The sequence below is a fragment of the Mastigoproctus giganteus genome, chromosome 10 (genome assembly GCF_048544385.1).
Source record: "Mastigoproctus giganteus isolate SK-2022 chromosome 10, ASM4854438v1, whole genome shotgun sequence".
Taxonomy (NCBI): Eukaryota; Metazoa; Arthropoda; class Arachnida; order Uropygi; family Thelyphonidae; genus Mastigoproctus; species Mastigoproctus giganteus.
Genome location: NC_143584.1, coordinates 187,314,627 through 187,333,705, shown reverse-complemented (window position 1 = coordinate 187,333,705; position 19,079 = coordinate 187,314,627). Strand labels below are relative to the sequence as shown.

At 35.0% G+C, this 19,079-nt stretch overlaps 1 protein-coding gene across 1 annotated transcript in view; it reads left to right on the top strand.

Moving 5' to 3' along the window:
• The window catches only part of LOC150079648 (97 kDa heat shock protein-like), a 186,412-nt gene that overhangs the window by 57,271 nt on the left and 110,062 nt on the right, over nt 1-19,079 (top strand). The window contains exon 4 of the mRNA XM_090383811.1: nt 10,115-10,214. Coding sequence (XP_090239937.1) covers nt 10,115-10,214 — 100 coding nt within the window. The remainder of the gene's footprint in view (nt 1-10,114; nt 10,215-19,079) is intronic.

Here is a 19,079-nt window from a genome sequence, read left to right as displayed (position 1 = left end):
ATGTTGAGTCAGTTTGGTGTGACATTAGCAGTAGAAAGAAAAAAATGAGGGTAGGAGTGTGTTATAGGCCTAATGACTGAGTACAACAAATAACTATACAGAGAAATAGTGAGCTAGTAAATCTGAATGTGTTATAATGGGTGATTTTAACTTTCCAGATGTTGACTGGAACCTAATGGGTTGGTCACTTGCATGCTAACAAGACTTTTGTGGATTTATTGGAAGATTGTTTTCTACAGCAACATGTTTGAGGGGCAAAGAGAAGAATAATGCTTTTGATATGATTATTTATGCATTAAGAATTTGTAGATAAAGGGAACCACTAGGTGACAGTGATCACAGTGTACTGATGTGGGATTTACTTCAAGATGTAACTACTGTCAAGGGTGTAAAGGGAAGGGCTTTTGCTTTCGTAAATGTGGCTACAATGATCTCAGACTGTTTTAAAATTCTGCAGAGTGGAATTAACTGATGTTGCCAATGGTGAATTCTAAATGGGAAGCCTTCAATGAATTAGTCTTGGAAGCCACTGAACTTTTCATACCAACTAAAAAATACTGTTCAAGATTGAGACCTAAATGGATGTTAGATGAACTAATGAGGCTCTTGGCAGAGGAAAAAAAAAAAAAAATGCATGGGAAGCATAGAAATTATTAGGTGATAGAGAAGCCTATGGCAGATATAAGCTAGTCTGTAATCAAGTCACAAAGGAGGTTAGAGAAGAGAAGGCTGTTTAACGAGAAACCCTTGGCAAAGGATGCAAAGAAAAACAACAAACACTTCTTTACTTATGTAAATTCTAGAAAGAAGGGGATGAATCAGATTAGTCCACTTTGATATTGATGGTTCGACTGTTGATGATCATGCTCAGATAGCTGACAAACTAAATGAGTAATTTGCATATACATTCACACGTGAGGAATTCTGTGAGGAAGGGGACAGAAGTTTACTAAACTAACAGGGAACTAAATGATTTTGTAATAGCAGAGATCAAAGTGGAGGAGAAATTGTTGAAGTTAAATATAAAAAAAAAAAAAAGACACCCGTGCTGGATGGAATCTATCCAGTTATATTGAAGGAGGCAGCAAGGGAGATAAGCAAACCCTTAGCCATAATTATGAGAACATCTTTGGATTCAGGGGAGGTCCCCATGGACTGGAGATGTGCAAATATATCCCCAATACACAGAGTGACACAAATCTCATTTAACATGAAATAATTATAGACCTGTTAGTTTAACTTATGTTCTGGGGAAATTAATGGAGTCACCGGTTAAAGAAGCATTGCAGGATCATCAAGACAAGACTGCAGTAATAGTTCAGACACAGCATGGACTTGTTAAGGGGAAGTCTTGTCTGACCAATTTGATTGGATTCTTCAATGTGGTCACAAAGGAACTGGATGCAAAAAATGATTTTGATATATACTTGGATTTCAGGAAAGCTTCTGTACAAATTGGAGCGGTGTGGCATTAAGGGCAAATTGCTACAATGGATAAAGGGATGGTTGAGTGGCAGACGACAGAGTAGTAATCAATAGACACTGCCCTTCATGGACTAATGTTATTAGTGGAGTTCCCCAGGGTTTGGTGCTGGGCACATTGTAGTTTTGTGTATTCATCAATGATATTGATGAAAGTATATCAGGCTAAATTCAAAAATAGCAAAACTTAATTTTTTCAGTACTCACCTTGATCGATCTGCAATTGTTGTTAGAGTGAATAATAAGAGATTAGCTAATTTTAGGGTGATTAGTTTTTAAGTTAAGGGGATAAGTTACAGGTAAATGATAATTACAATGAAAACGGGATTAAGATATGCACAAGGAAGTAGAAGTGCACTTACTCTGCCCTTGGTTGTCGTGAAGTTGATTTAAATTAATATTCTAAATTGTGAATAAGCCAATAGTCATAATGGTGGACTTTCGTTAAAACGTCTTCAGTTGGCTAGTTAAGTGAAAGGGAATGCCTACTGTATTTAAGAAGAATTTCGTAATCCCATGATGCACTTTGACACATGCGGGAATCTCAGATTGGTGAGATTCCAAACTGGATAAAGATTGAAGGGGAGTTTCGCATTTAAAATGTTTGTTGGAGTGGTGACGGAACCACTCTATAATAAGGGCTTTGTATTGTAGGATTTTGTAACATATTTTTTAATTTTAATATGGTAATAGCTGAATCAACTAGGGTGGTATGGTTGTTTGAGTGAACATGTAATGTGAGTTCAGTGCTGGATTGTCCTGTTCTGAAACTATTCTAATGATAATAAGCTCTTGTATTAGAGGAATGGGTTGAACCGAATTTGGTTGTGGTACTGCCAATATAACATGTGTTACAATTTTGTTGACATTTAATTAAATAAATGATATTATTCATTTCGCTTGTTGGATATTTATGTGTTTCTTTATATTTGTTGAAAAGTGATCCAAGTTTATTATAGGTAGAAAAAATAAGTGTGATGTCTGTACCTGGAAAAATTCGCCGAAATTGACCTGCAAGACCACTGTGGTAGAGAAGAACGAGGCGTGTATTGCTATTTGTAATTTGTTTTATAGGGTTATTAATATTGTTTTATGCGATGGAAATAGTATGTTGAATTAAGTGTTATGGGCAGTTTCTGGCTATATTTTTGCGAGATATTGTAACTCGTTGGTTAGGTCATCTTGTGAGGTACTGTATTTAATGGCATTGTGAATTTGATTATAGAGAATAGATTTTTTTTTGCTAAGATGATGCGATGTAAAGTGTAGAAATTTCCATGTGTACATATGTTTTCTAAAAATCTTAGTTCCTAGTTTAGTACCTGTTTTATATATGGTAAGATTAAGAAAGTTGATTTGGTTATTAGTTTCTATTTCAAGTGTGTATTTTAATCTGTCGTGTATTGAGTTAAATTTTGTGTAAAGGTTATCAATTATAATTTTATTTCCTATTATGAGTATATCATCGGTGTATCGTATATATAGCTTTATCCCAGAGGGGTAAGGTTGTTTTCTACTGTAGCTAGGTAAATTTTGGATAGGGGGTGGAAATTCCCATTGGCAAGCCAAATATTTGTTGGAAGATCTGATTATGAAACCTGAAATGTCTGGCGTCTAATAGTAAAGAGGTGAGTTCTAAAATATTATTTATAGAAAGGGAGGTATGGTTGATAAGGGTGCTGTCGGCAGTTAAGTATTCACGTAGGACTTGTAAGGTGAAAGGTATATGTACATTTGTGTATAATGATACAACATCAAAGGATGCTAAGATGTCATTGTCGGAGATTATGGTAGTATTTATTTTTTCGAAGACTTGATTGGTATTATTAATTTTAAATTTAGAGAACCTGGCAAGGGGAGATATGATTTTGACTAGAAAGGAGAATAAGTTTGCGAAGGCGGATTTACTAAAAGAGATTATCGGTCTTAGGGGGTGGCCTGGTTTATGTAGTTTGGTGATACCAAACATATGGGGGAGAATATTATTTTGTATGCCAATCTGTTGTAGAGTATGTAGGGTAATTTCTTTGTTAGACCTAAGTTTCCCAAGGATAATGTCAAGCTTATTGTGTAAGTGTCTTGATCAGCGAGGATTTGTTCCATTTTTTTCTGTGTAAGTAGCTTTATCTAAAATTACTATTGTATCTCCTTTATCAGCTTTTTGAATAATAATGTCAGGGATATTACTTAATTTGTGTATGTCGTTGAGCTGTTCTTTTGTTATATTGGATTGAGGGGGGAGTTTTGAATTAATTACGGAGTTAGATGATGTATAATGCGCAACTTGTCAGGATGGTTTTCAAGTTTAGTTTGAAGTTCTATGATACCCTCTTTTATGGGATATTGGTGGCTTTTTATAGCAAAGTTGAAACCATGTTCTAAACCTGTGAGTTCAGTAGGAGTAAAAGTTAACGGTGGAGATTTGTGGAGGGGTTTTTGTTTTTTGGGTTTTCTGGGCTTAATCATGCTATATCAGGCTTAATGTCCAAGTTTGCAGATGATACAAAGGTTGGAGGGTTACAGTAAACGCAGTATGCTACTGCAGTAGGATCTAGAAAAGTTAGGTAGATGGGCTGAGAAGTGGCAACTGAAGTTTAACATTTACAAATGCAAATTACTGCATATGGGTAGCAGTAACCCAAGGGAAACATACCAACTGTGTGATACTACACTCGGGGAAGTGGAGAATAAAAAAAGACCTGGGGGTAATTGCGCAGTCAGATATGAAGTTTTCTGAGCAGCGCAGATCGACTGCCAGACCAGATCATGGAGTCTTGTCAATGATATATAGGAATTTAGCTAGCAGAGACGAGGAGGTGATTATCCCCTTGTATAAGGCAATGTTCAGGCCATACCTTGAGTACTGGAGGCCTCATTTTTGGAAGGATGTAGAGTTGCTAGAATGAGTACAAAGAAGGGTATCAAGATTGGCGATAAGTTCTGCAAGTTGCAGCATCTGGAGACTAGGCATTTGTGAGGCAATCTGAATGTGGTGTATAAGGCTCAATGCTGATGGGATTCTTCCTTTTGCTCGGCTTATGAACCTGAGGGAGCATAGATTCAAATTGACGAAGGCAGTTGTAGAATAGATGTGTGGAAGTTTGCCTTTAGCCAGCTGGTAGTTGATTGCTGGAACAGACTTCTACCTGTTGTTGTGGAAGTTGATAGCTGAAATAAATTTAAATCTGACCTGGACAAACTTTTGGAGCAAATAGATGGGTGAAATGGGAAGGTTTTTTTTTTTTTTGGCTGATTCTGTATAAGCTTGCTTTCTTGCATCATATGTCTTAACTAATGCTAATATAATTATTATTTATATTTCAATAAAATTTATTTTTTGTATTTATTATTAGTATTAGCAATGGTAAAATGGTGCAAGGAAGCTATTTTTGCTGCACTAGCCAAAAAAAAAAAAAATAACAAATAAAAAAATAATAAATAAATAAATAATAATAAGAAGAAAATAAAAAAATTAATAAGAGAAAAGGAAATAGACAACTAATGTGTTTCCGTCCTCCTCTAGATAATTAGTGAATTGTATATATAACAGGCTCTAGAGTAAAAATAAACCTTATTACTATGTCTTTATTGATAAATCGTATTTTTGAAACTGTTTTTGGTGAATTGTTTTCAGTGAATTTTCATAGACCTGGAATAAACTATCTATGGGGATAGTTGAGGCTGACAGATTTAAAATTCAGCTGGATTGCTGCCCATATATAAGGAAGGAAACACAAGTTGTTTTATTTTCTTTGATTTTCTGTTTTCTTTATAGATTAATTTGTGTTTATTATTCTGTCGTCTGTTATTTTTTTATTAATTATTTTATTATTAATTTTTATTTATTAATTATTTATTAGTTTTATTAATAAATAAATAAAAAGATGCTGAACTAATTGTGTGGTATCTTTCTTTATAATTGGCAAAAGCAGTCTTATGGCAATTCCTCCCCCTCCCCTCTCAAATAACAGACAGTTTAATCTGCAGTTCATATACAAATGTATAAAAACTGAATATTAAACTTGGGTGCAGTGTTTGCACAGCTTCTTTAGAATTGTTTCAGATAGCTTGCACAATTTTAAATTCCATAAGAATCTAGATAACTGGTTAATTATATTCATATTGACTCCAAATACATTACTTATGACTACTGTGACTTTGCTAGTCACAGGTAATTGATGTCATATGCTTGATTGTTAACATATTTTTACCCTTGGAATTCTGATTCCTCCCCTTTCTTTTACTCATAGTAAAAGAATGAAGGAACTGTCTGCTTTATTCTCATGTACAGGATGTGATATTATATATGAATTCAAATTCTGCTGAAACATCATTGATTCTATTTTCTTACTAGCTTTAGTCACTTGAGAATTGAAACACTAAGAGTGAGTTTCAAAACTTGCTCACGATATGGCATTTTGAATTCTTCACATATTGATACTTCAATGTGCAAGTCCTTATATGTGATGTAATCAGGGTTTTTATCTAAATTTTCTAAAGTGGCTATAATGTGGATATTAAAAACACTTCAGATTCTGAGATGAGTAAACCTTCTGTACCAAGTTTTAAATCCACCCCATCCCCCAACATTTTACACAGAGGATTTTACTGTAGAGAAAAGATAAAATGCAACGAATTAGCTGCTGATCTCAACACACAAAAAAAATTCGGTTTTAATGAAAAGTCTCTAACATGCTTGTCTTTGTTTGCCATTGGCTATTACATAGCATGCGTATTTATGTCAAGATCAAGTCAAAATAGAAAGTTTTATGTGTATTGAAGGCAATTTTCTTTTATATATTTAGTTGATTTAATCAATTAATTGGTAACTAGGTAATTAGTTATTCACTTTCACTTTTGTTAATTATAAAAAGTTCAATTAATTTAAGGAATAAAAGTTGAATGTGCCTGAAAGGTTAATAATAATGATAATAAGAAAATTAAAAAGAAAAAAAAAATTAATAAGAGAAAAGGAAGACAACCGATGTGTTTCCTTCCTCCTCTAGGAAATTGGTGAATTGTATATAACAGGCTCTAGAGTAAAAATAAACATTATTACTGTGTCTTTTTTGATAAATTGTATTTTCGAACTCTCTTAATTTTTGAAATGCACTATATAGATTACCCAACTTGTTTTTTTAATGAAATCTGTTTTCCCCTTTGCATTGAAATTTGTTGTACACATTTGCATTAATGATATTAGGAGTAGGAGAAAGGTGGAATTACTTAACAAGTACAGATGAATGTTGATAAAAAGCATCAAGTTAGGATTGAATTTGAAAGTGTCTGCAATTATGCCCAGACAGGATAGGAGGGAGTATATGAGAGCCTTGTCTCCAAGTTTGGCTTTGGAGAGATTATGCAAGGTTCATGGGGGTAGAATTTTTCTTAGCCTTGTCTGTGCTTGTTAACAGGAGAGATTGCTTCTACAGGGATGGGATACACTTAAATAGAAAGGGTGCAAGAATATTTCCTGATGCTATCGAGGCATTGTTAGATGGATCGGGAAAACTGCTAGCTTGGGGGGAATACATTGACTAAGAGAATAACAGTAGCCTTTAGCAGAGGTGAAATTGATTCTTGCACCGCTTCTATTCGAATGAGCAGCAGCCTGGAAAACAAGGTGCGGGGAATTTCAGAGACTTCTGGGAGTCATCGTGGAACAAGTAAATACATGGGCTGTGTACAATGGGTAGCTAAGAATAAGAATAGGTGCATGTATTCTTGTATATACACCAATGCTAGGAGTTTAGTAAATAAATTTGAGATGTTGGTCAAACCATCAAAGGCAGGTATTGTTGGGATATCAGTGATGTAGTGTCACACAGATATAAGGAATGCAGAATTGGAATTTGGGGAGTACAATGTGTACAGAAAGGATAGAAAGTGAGGAGGGGTTATGCTATTAGTTAAGAAACACAAAATAAAATCCAAGGAAGTACAGCCAGTTGACATGGGTGGACAGAGCACTGTCAAGTCAGTTTGACGTGACAGAAAGCAAACTTGAGAGTATGAGTGTGTTATAGGCCTAATGACTCTGATGGGCATAATGAAAAACTGTACAGAGAAAATAGTGAGCCAGTAAATCAGATTGTCTTTTAATGGGGGGGTTTAATTTCCCAGATATTGACTGGAATTTGTGGGTTAGTCACTTGCACGCTGGCAAGGCTTTTGTGGATTTATTGGAGTGATTGTTTTCTACAGTAGCATGTTCAGGAGGCAACCAGAGGGAATAATACTCTTGATCTAATTATTATCAGTAGTGATTCTTCATGCATTAAGATTCTGCAGATAAAGGAACCACTAGGTGGCAGTGATCACAGTGTGCTGGAGTGAAATTTACTCAAAGAGATAACTACCATCAGGGGTAAAGGGAATGGTCTTTGCTTTCGTAAAGGTGACTTCAGTTGTCTGAGACAGTATTTAAATTCTCTACAGTGGGACCAACTGATGATGTTACCAACAGCAAATTCTAAATGGGAAGCGTTCAAGGAAGTAATCTTGGAAGCTATTAGGCTTTTTGTTACAACTAAGAAATAATGTTACATATTTAGGCCTAAATGGATATCAGATAAACTAATGAGATATGTGGCAGAGAAAAAAAAAAAAGGATGGGATACATATAAATTAACAGGTGAGAAAGAAGCCTATGGTAGATATAAGCTGGTCTGTAATAAAGTCACAAAGGTGGTTAGGCAGGCAAATGCAGGTTATGAGAAATCTTTGGCAAAGATGCAAAGAAAAACAGCAGAGTTTTTTTACTTATGTAAACTCTAGAAGGAATGGAATGAATCAGATGGGGATCCTGCTGTATTTTGCATCTACAGAGGGTCCCCGGTATCTGAGTCCCCACAGTTACGAGGATTTGAAAATTGAAGAATTAAAGCTTTTCCCTTGAGAAAATTGACCAGGCACTTGAATATTTTTTGTGAGAACGATCTTCTTCATGATCGTGCAACAAATGTTAAGGGCAAAGTTAAAAACATAACTAAATGCTACGACACAATTTTTATCTGGGGGAAAAAAAAAAAAAAAAAAGCACATTAACAACTGGATTTATTCTTTATTTGTACAACTGAAAAATAGTGTAACTTCAATAAACTTTACTTAACCTTACATTGTGTAACATATTATAATAAAAAATGTGTAATAAAATAATTTTCTTGTTTTTCAGTTCCTTCATCCATTTTTTTCTATGTCCAAGTACATAATAAACATTACTATATAATATCTGTGTAGATACATCATATCTACTCATCCTTCACAACGAATTGCCCATGTATTGCAATACCAGGGTACCTGCCCACCTGCCAATGAAAAGCCAACTAGCTTTGAAACGGTGCCGTCTGGGTGGTGGCCCCCATCGAGAATAAAAAAAAAAAAAAAACTTATATCAAAATAAACTGTACAGTACACCAAATAAATTATTTAAAAGCAATATTCAAATCTCTGTAATCCTACTCTATATGATTAACAATAGCCTTCTCTATTAGTGAAGCATTACTTATTTGAGGTAGTGCAATACATGGGCAACTTGTTGTGAAGGATAAGCACAATATGAGATGCAGATGAAATGATGCTTTTCACACTACTATCATAGTTTTTCTTTAAGAGTTGTCTATGGTGTATATACACTGATATTATACAGATATAGCATCTTAAACTCTTAAAATATTATGCCTAGTTGCATTTAGTTTTATTTAAATAATAAACATTACGAAAATATGTTCCAGTTTTAAGTGGAATTTTCTGAAACCAATTATCCTCGGGTAATGAGGATCCCCTAAACATCATGAGTTATTCAGGGAGGGGAATGTCAGAGGTGAAACTCTAGCAGTGAGCTAAATGATTTTGTAATAACTGAGAGCAAAGTGGAGCAGAAATTGTTGAAGATAAACATAAGGAAGGCACCTGGGGTAGATGGAATCTATCCAGTAATATTAAAGGAGGCAGCAAAAGAAGTAAGAAAACCCTTAGCCATAATTATGAGAACTTCCATGGACTCGGGAAGTACCCAAGGACTGGAGATGTGCAAATATGACCCCAATTCACGAAGGAGGATCAATGGTGACACAAATTATTAAAAGCCTGTTAGTTTAACTTCTGTTCTGCAAAAATGAATGGAGTCACTAGTTAAAGAAGCACTGCAGGATCATCTAGACAAGACTTCAGTTATAGTTCGGACACAGCATGGGTTTAAGGGGAAGTGTCTGACCAGTTTTTTTGGATACTGTGATGTGGACACAAAGGATCCAGATGCAAAAAAATAATTTTGATGTCATATACTTGGATCTTTGGAAAGATTTGTCCAGATTAATCTCCTGACGGGACATAAATTCAAATTGAGGAAAGACAGTTCAAGAATAGTTGTGGGGAAATTTGCCTTTAGCCAGTGGATGGTTGATTGATGGAACAAATTTCCATCTGTTATAGAAGTTGACAGCCTTAATAAATAAATTCAAGGCAGAACTAGATAAACATTTGGAGCAACTGGATGGGTGAAATGGGAAGCGTTTGTTTTGCTGATGCTATATAAGCTTGCTTTCTTGTATCATATGCCCCTACTAATGCTAAAATGCAACTTCATTTAATATTGTTTATTTTGTGTAACTGGAATGCTTTATTTTTTCAGGTACCTGCATTTTTTACTGATGGAGAACGACGTGCTATGCTAGATGCATCTGAGATTGCTGGATTTAATGTTTTACGATTATTAAATGAAACAACAGCTGGTAAGAATTTTATTTTTATTCTTAATTCTTTTTATGCATTGTTTATCTTCTGGTTTTTAATTTTAATGTTCTTATTTTTACAAAATGCATTTTAAAAGATTATAACTTCAATTATCCTTCAGGGTATGTGACCAAGACCATGATTGATAAGCGAATAAATGGATAATGGAATATGTACATTAAAAACATTATGCATACTGGGTCATCTAACTTGTTATATTTTATTACATAATTATTTTTTTACCGGGTCATCAAAAAAAAATCATAGTACAGATATCTACATACATACTTATTTTTAATATTTTGACATTACATTGGTCTAGTAATGTCATAAAAAATTTAAAAGAAAACAATATTACATATAGTAAATACAACTTTGGTCTAATGTCATTAAAGAAATTTAAAAGAAAACAGTATCACATAATTAAATTTTTTTTCTTTCCTAAAAAAAAAAAGTCAGTCAATTCTTTTGTTTCATTACCTCTCAAGCCTTTTGGGAGTCAATGTTACAAACTTTATGCTAAAATAACACTTGCATGGCATCTGCTTCTACTTGTACCCGGAACCACTCAATGCACTTTGAGAACATAGTTTCAGCTTCACAGTGGCTAATAGTGTTTGTTGTTCCATCAGCAGCAGCCTTTTCTTCAGTTTCAGAACCATCTGAAATTGTCATCGCTCCTTGCACAACTTCGTTGTCATCTGAAATTTCACATCCAACGTCCATATCCAGCCAATCATTTGCTTCCTCTATCAAAATATTTTTAAAACCAGGAACATTTGAACATAACTGAAAAATAACAGTTTCTTTTGAAATGGTTTCTATATCAGTTGAATATATTTCTGGCTACAACTTATTCCAGCTTCTTTGTATTGTTTGAATTGGAACATCATTCCAGGCATTAGCAACATTTAAAATTGCATTTTTTAAAGTGTAGCTTTTCCAAAACTTGATCACATAATTTATTTTCTGCACCAGATTAATTGGGCCTTTTTCATTTTTTGTGTGAGGAGGGGCTTCTTTATAGGACGACGGGCTACAAGTCCATTTTTGAAAAGGCGTCTTCTGTTACTGCACTTCTGCAACAACTCCTGTATGTTCTTCCCATTCTCTTTTCAACTCAGACAAAGACACCTTTACGGTTTTTAAGGCATAAGCACTTCAAAACGCGGTCCTGTTTTGTGGTAGAGACTCGTTTGCGCCCGGTTTTAATGAACATTTTGTGATAACGACGTTTCATACTCACAATCACGCCCTGGTCCCATTGGTTGAATGAGAGATGTCGTGTTTGTTAGCAGAAAGTGGCATGATAATTTGCCGTCATCTCTTTTTAAATCCCATATATGTATGGAATGAATAGGTGCATTGTCTATCAGTAGCATTGCCTTGCATATTGTGGTAAACCTTTTGATGCCAAATGTGATATTACACATGGTACAAATATTTTATGAAACCAATCATGAAATATATCTTGGCTTATCCACACGTTATTTTGTGAGAAATATTTAACTGGCAAAGCATTTAAATTAATATTTTTAAATGATGTAGGCTTTTTTGGTTTTCCTATAACAACCAAAGGCAATTTATGACTTACTGCTGGCATTAGCACATACCATTATAGTGATGCGATCTTTTTGCATCTTATATCCCAGTGTCATATGTTCAGTCATTGAGGCCAGTGTCTTTTGAGGTAATGCCTTCCAATTAAGGCCATTCTCATCAGAGTTGTATATTTTCTCTTTAACCAAACTTTGATCAGCTATTTTCTTCTGTAATTTTGCACAATAAAAAGAAATCACTGTGCTATCTGCACTTAGCATCTCATCATGAATCAACAACTGTCAAATACCATGGCAGAACTTAAATTTTTTTAAGTTCTGCCATGCTAGCCTTGAATGAAGCATCCATGCTAGCCTTGAATGAAGGATCTCTGCCTAGTTTTTTTATTAATTCAGTGGCTTTTTTGATTATTATAGGTCCTGAAAATGGAATTCCTTTGCTATGTTTTTGAACAAACCATTGAAATATTGAGGTATCCAATTGTTCATTTTTAGCAAGCTTCATTGTTTTATGACTTTTATAGTTGAAATGTTATCAGAAGCCTTCAGTTTGTCATTTTAAATGGAAAACAAAATGAAAAGTTCACCAGGTGCAAACTAATACTTAGTTGAACCACCTCTGGCCCTGATGACAGCAGCACACTGTCGAGGCATTGGCAAGATCAATTTCTGAAGATAATCAAATGATAGTTTGTGGTTCCAAACAAATTATGGCTTCCTGAAGTTCACGAAAGGCCTTTGGTTTCTTTCTGGCAACTGCAGATTCCATGCGATGCCAACTGTTCTCTATAGGATTCAGGTCCAGGCTGTTTCCTGGCCAGTTAAGAGTTGTAATGGACCATTCTTCCAACTATTTTTTCACCTGTAACAAATGTAAACACATTACTATCAAACCTCTAATGCAGAAATGAAGTTAAATTAACTACAGTAGTACCTACTTACACACTTTTCACCTGATGACAAGGAGCAGAGTCGTCCTGAAAAATGCAGTTACTTGGCAGGTTGAAATGGTCTCTAATGGTTGGCTGCAATTTGCTTTCCAATATAGCCAGGTATCCAATGGCATTTACGGAACCTTTTATAAACTGCAGGTGACCTACTCCACGATATGAAATGCACTCCCATATCAGTTGGCTGATAGAGAATTTCACTGTAGACACCATACAGTCTGGATGGTATTCTTCATGTCTGCATCGAATCGTTTGTTTCCCATCAGAGCCATGCAGGTTGAATTTCTTCTCATCTGAGAAAATAACTGACTTCCACTGCTCAGGGGGTTCATTTGACATTCCCCTTACACCAAATTAATTGGGCCTTTTTCATTTTTTGTGTGAGGAGGGGCTTCTTCATAGGACGACGGGCTACAAGTCCATTTTTGAAAAGGTGTCTTCTGACTGTTACTGCACTTCTACAACAACTCCTGTATGTTCTTCCCATTCTCTTTTCAACTCAGACAAAGATGCCTTTACGGTTTTTAAGGCATAAGCACTTCAAAACGCGGTCCTGTTTTGTGGTAGAGACTCGTTTGCGCCCGGTTCCTTTTTTCCTATCAGCAGAACTGGTATTCTTGAGTTTGGAAAGAAATCTACTCACTGTTGACTGATTACAAGACACTATAAGCAATATGATGGGAAGAACATCCTTCCTCACGTAAAGCAACAATAGCACTCTTTCTTCGTGGCATCAACTGCACGTAACTTGCCATCCTGACAAGCAAGGAATGATTGCAACTCTTGCAGAGCATGCGTATTTGCTGAAAGTAACAGCTGATGCAATATTACATCATCACCTATGCATGTCAATCTTATCTGTTGCAATTTGTCAGAAATATTGCCATATGCTTATGTTATTCGGACAACAATTATAAGGGGTGATGCACTTTCTTTAAACACTAGTGTATTTGTCAAATATGTGTGTGGCAGTATTGAGCAGAAAATAAAAAGTAAATTAAAGGTGGAAGTTTGAAAGATTTTTCTCCGTTTTTACAAGGAAAAAAAAAAAAAAAAACCTATTCAAATGGTCCACATTCTAAATCCTGAATGTGTGGCATGCCTGATTGTTTCTTTTTCCAGTTTCTATTTGTTCTGTAACCTATTTTTAAATTGCATTGTGATTTTAAGATACTTGGACATTATTGGAATTCAAATTCTTTAATTTGATTTTCAGTGTTTACTTTTTGAATTCTTTATTTCAAAAACTGGAATTGTTATGCCATGATAACAAAAGCTGGTTATAACTTTGGGCTATTATTCTTCATAATATTCCTTGAACAAATAAGTTTTGCATGTGTAAAATGCTTTCAAATACAGCATCCATGCTAAGGTCCATCTTAATGAACTTTGTCAAAAGCTACACTAATCATTGTGAGATACTGACCACAGTGATTGTAAAAGAAGGAACTGGCAGTTCAACCTTGCAGTTATAGATTAACCTGTAAAATAATTATCAAGCTGAATTTCTTATTTGCCATGGTGACCCTGTTTGTCAACCCCTGGATAAGATATATATTTTTTAATCTTAAATATTCATTTAAAATTTATTTATTATTTTAGCAATTTTTTGATTGCAAATGCTATGTAAGCTTTGCTTCCTTGCATTATTCTATCATAATAATACCAATACTGTGTTAAGAGCAATGGGTAATTCATATTGAATTAATTTGAATTATGAATAATGCTTATTGAGCTATGTGAATTGTTATTAAGTTTTTGTGTATTCGTTATTAATATAATAATCTATGCACACTTCTTAATTGACAACATGCATAGATTCTGTTTTGAGTGAGTCCCACTCAGGTCTGATCTGGAAGGATATGAAAGCTGGTACTGACTGCATGGCCTAAAAGATTTCTTTACTATTTTCTCCCATGTACGGTTAGTACCAACTTTAATCTTTCCTGATTAGACCTGGTGATAGGATTCAACATGAAATCCAGAAATATTGCCAGTTTTTAAATAGTTCTGTTGTATAAGAATTTAACTTACTTAATGTAATAATTTGTATGCATTATAATTCAGTACTAATACTATGCTCAGTTTCTCTGAAACTGTATTCTCACAACTTTTTTGTAACTGAACCACTTCCTTTTTGACCCTGTTTCATGCACATAACACCAAAATAGTGGCACAACTAACTGAAACATTGGTGCTACTGGAGAACGAAGGAAGGAATCTATACAATCAATCCTAGCTGTAATATCAGTAAAAAATATGGTATTGTTTCTTTGCATTTCTTGGAGTTTTCACTATTATAACTCAGTTAGCTAATCTGTTGTATTTCTGATGCCTCTTGTTTTCATTGCCATATTTTGCAAGTGCAAACTACTTCTTGTAGGACCTCTACGTATATGGAAAGTGAAATATAGAATACAATATTAATGTATCTTATTCCAGCCTTCAGAAATGTAAGCAGAAGTACACTGCCTGACAACTTTATTAGGGACTATGAGCTAATGGTGTGTTTGATACAGTGTGACATGGGGGGTCAAAGTATTTAAAAATGATGTGAAAAATATTGGATCATTTAGGTAAGAAAACTTCCCTCAATTTCTAGTTGGCATGGGCAGAGCATTATGCTGACAAACACACCTTTCTTCATCCAGATGCTTAATGCTGCTCTGCTGGCCATGGCAGATGACGTCTTGTATTCCTTGTTCTTTAAACCACTTTTGTGTCTGTCATGGTAGATCGTTGCATTGTCATCATAAAGTACCACAGTCTGTATGAGTAAACATGCAACATTGCCTGGTGTACTTGATCAACGACAATGATCTGATATACCCAGGTGTTCATGGTGCCTTCTACTGGGACCAAGGGTATTCTACAAAAACATGCTGCACACAGTAACACTGCCTCCAGCCCCTATTGGTATACAACGTGTTTTGTTTCCTCCATATGAGTATTCTCCCATAAATTTAGACTAGTAGGACCAAGTGATGTGCCTCCAGTCCTCCTACATCCTTTCTTTGCATTCTAGGTACCAGTACACCATATTTTCTTGTTGGTATCAGAGATCAATGGCTTTCATGATGGACCCCTATTCATATAGTGCATTCTTTGTAATGTTTCCACAGTAAATGCTGAAGTTAATTGTTCTGTTCTTTTGAAGTGATAATACTTTATAATCATTGTCAAACAGTGGAACATTTATTCCAGATGTCAAGCACCTTTATATTTTTGGCGACAATTGCTTGTTCACAATTCTTTTCCCACACAAATTTGTTACACACACAAATGACACTATTCTTGGAACACAAGTGCAGCGGTCATCTCTGTCATGTCCCCTGAACTTCTACCAATGCCTTCTTTGGAAGGCCATGAGCTCTTATCCATTCCCCATTGCTGGTGAACTAATGTGGGCTCTAGTTGGGTCACGATGAAGCAGTGTTCTTTATTTTAAAAAAATAAAGAACCAATTTTGTACTTGGATTAGATGTTGTGGACAACAAATGTTAAACTATACATGCAAATATATTAATAACTGTGTTTTAATTATAATGATATGTACTCAATGTGTGTGGCATCTTCTTCCAGTCACAAAGTTCCCTGAGGAGCTGTTGTGGCCACCAACAAATTCTTCCAACTGCATCGATCATGTGCTATACGAGCAGCATCGCAAAATGTCACGCCCAAAAGTTCGCTGATATTTGTACTTCCCATCACTCTTAATGGGATTGTTGTTCAGCAAAAAAAGTTTTTGTCAAGTTCCATGTATTAGTTTGATAATAATACTGCTTTAAAGTGCTCCCCTATATGTGTCATACGCTATGTGACTTCTTTAATTTACACATTTTTGCATAGGTTATAGCACATAAATCAAACCTCCTTGGTCTTAATAAAATAGCTAGGCAATGCAAAAACTGATAGTGGATGAGAGTTGATAGTGTGAAAGGGTGGATAATTTCAGATTAACCGGGTTTTATTTTTCAGAATTATGGCAGAGTCGAGAGGCGGACAGTATTTCAAAAAATAATAATAATAGTAACTAGGGGGCTTTGTTCCCTGCTTGCTTTGCTTGCCAAAGCTTTTCTACATAAAATGTAGACTATGACAGAGTAAGTCACGTCTTTTCTACGTAAAAGACAACTGTCTAAATGCACTGATGTTCTTCCTCCCTCTGTTTACTCCAATCCTTCAGCTATCTTCCTCACTCATGCTTTTTTTCCCCCCCTCTCTTTTGTTCTGCATGAAGCTCAGGTGACCCCTGATGGAGAGCAACCAGAGTACTGTGGACAGCCTGGCTCACCTCCCAGTGGTGGTGGTGGTGGGCAACGTGGCATCCCACTAGGGGCCCTGCGGCCAAGAAGCCAGCACAAACAACAGAACCCAACACTCAACTACACATGCAACACACAACAACACTTTTCTGGCTTTTACAGAGGTTCTGTATTCATTACAAGAGTACTGATGGTCTTACCCAAACACTGCCACTATGATTGATATCTAAAGAGGAAATACCTATGTAATTATTTACCTGTGCATTTGTAGTGATGTAATTGCCCTGCCCACTTGTACCATGATACCTACATCCCTCTTCTCCCTGCATTCTCAAGGTGGAATAAATATCACTATGTAATTATTTACCTGCATTTACATTGGTCACTTAGGAAAAGGCCTTTTGCTTTGGGTTCCATAATGCACGAGGAACGTTGTTGCCTCTGAAAGAGCAGGACTAAAATATTTACAAACTATACAAATATTTAAAATACAGTCGAACTTTCCTATAACAAATTGGATAAATCCAGCGAAAAATTTCGTTATACAGAGAATATATTTTTTATTAGAAATTATCTCATTAGAAATGAAAATGAATCTACATTTATTTTTAATGTATTTTATTTCAAAAACACTTATTTAAATCACGTTTACACAATTTTCGCCGGTAAGTATCACAAATTTTAAAAAAAATCAAATTTTTGTTTGCGCAGTACAATTAAAAATTGTCTGATTCTCAAAGAAAACCTCACATTTGTTCAGAGCATTAAAAACATTATCAGGAACATTTTCACAAAACTGTAGACCCATACGAACAGTTTTAAAAGCGTTAATCACTTCTTTGCGAGTTGGCTTTTCTACAGGTTGTTCTGATGTGTCTTCAACGTCATCGTTAATTTCTTCGTGATCATGGTCGTGTCTAACACTGTTTAGCAGTATTTCATCTTCATTTGGATGTTCTGCTGTGATCTACATAAACATAACTATCCAGTGTTATTTCATTTTCGATGTTTCCGGACAATTCTAATAATGTCCAAAAGTTTTTCAGTTGTGAAAGGGGCAGTTCATCTTGTTCGTCCAGTCATTGTTTGACTTCTTTATTCAATGCAAATTCCGCTTTCGAAAAACAATTTTGAATAGTGTATTCAGTGACATCGTTTGTCCAAACTTTTGCCAGTTCAGAGATGCAATCTCTAAGGTTATTGTAACCTCCAAGTTTCTATTTTCTGATAACGCATTGACAATCTTCATTATTATTCTCTTTCGATAATGAAATTTAAAATTTTTAATAATGCCTTGGTCCATTGTTTGTTGATAAAAACAACTTCACACTTTTAAGTTTGGCAGAAATACTGGCAGGATGTGCCGGACAGTTGTCAGTTACCAACACGATTTTCCTTTTTAATTTTTTTGTTATACGCTTGTCTAGTTTTAATATCCATTCTTCAAAAATATCACTTGTCATCCATGCTTTTTTTATTACGTTTAGTCAACTTCTAAAGATTTTGTGCCTCTAAAACATCTTGGGTTTTTTGATATTCCGATGACTAAAAGTCTTAATTTTTCACTTCCTGTCATATTTGCTCCAACTAGCACAGTGATTCTTTCTTTCTTTGCTTTGTTTTTCGCCAAAACATTTATCATCCTTAAAAGCAAGTGTTCTATTCGGTAAACATTTAAAGAATAAACCCATTTCATCAGCATTAAAAACATCCTTACGCTCATATTCTTCCAAAATCTTCTTTTAAGGTATTGTTCCTCCAACTGTTCAATTGTCTTCGCTTACATTAATACTTTCTCCACAATTCTGTGGCGCTTCTTAAATTTATCTAACTACCCAGCGCATTAAATTCTGTATTTGCACAGTCCCTTGGAATGAAATTCCAAGGGACTGTGCAAATTTCAGAGCTTGTTGCTTAATTATTAGGCCCGATTTGGTATATTCTTTTCACGTATCATTTGCACCCATTTTAGACAGCTTTATCAACATCTTCATATATACACAACTTAATTCGTTTCTTGTCTGCTCCTCCTTCAATTGCATTTAAAATTGATTCTCGATTTTTTAAAATCATAGATAAACTGCTTGCAG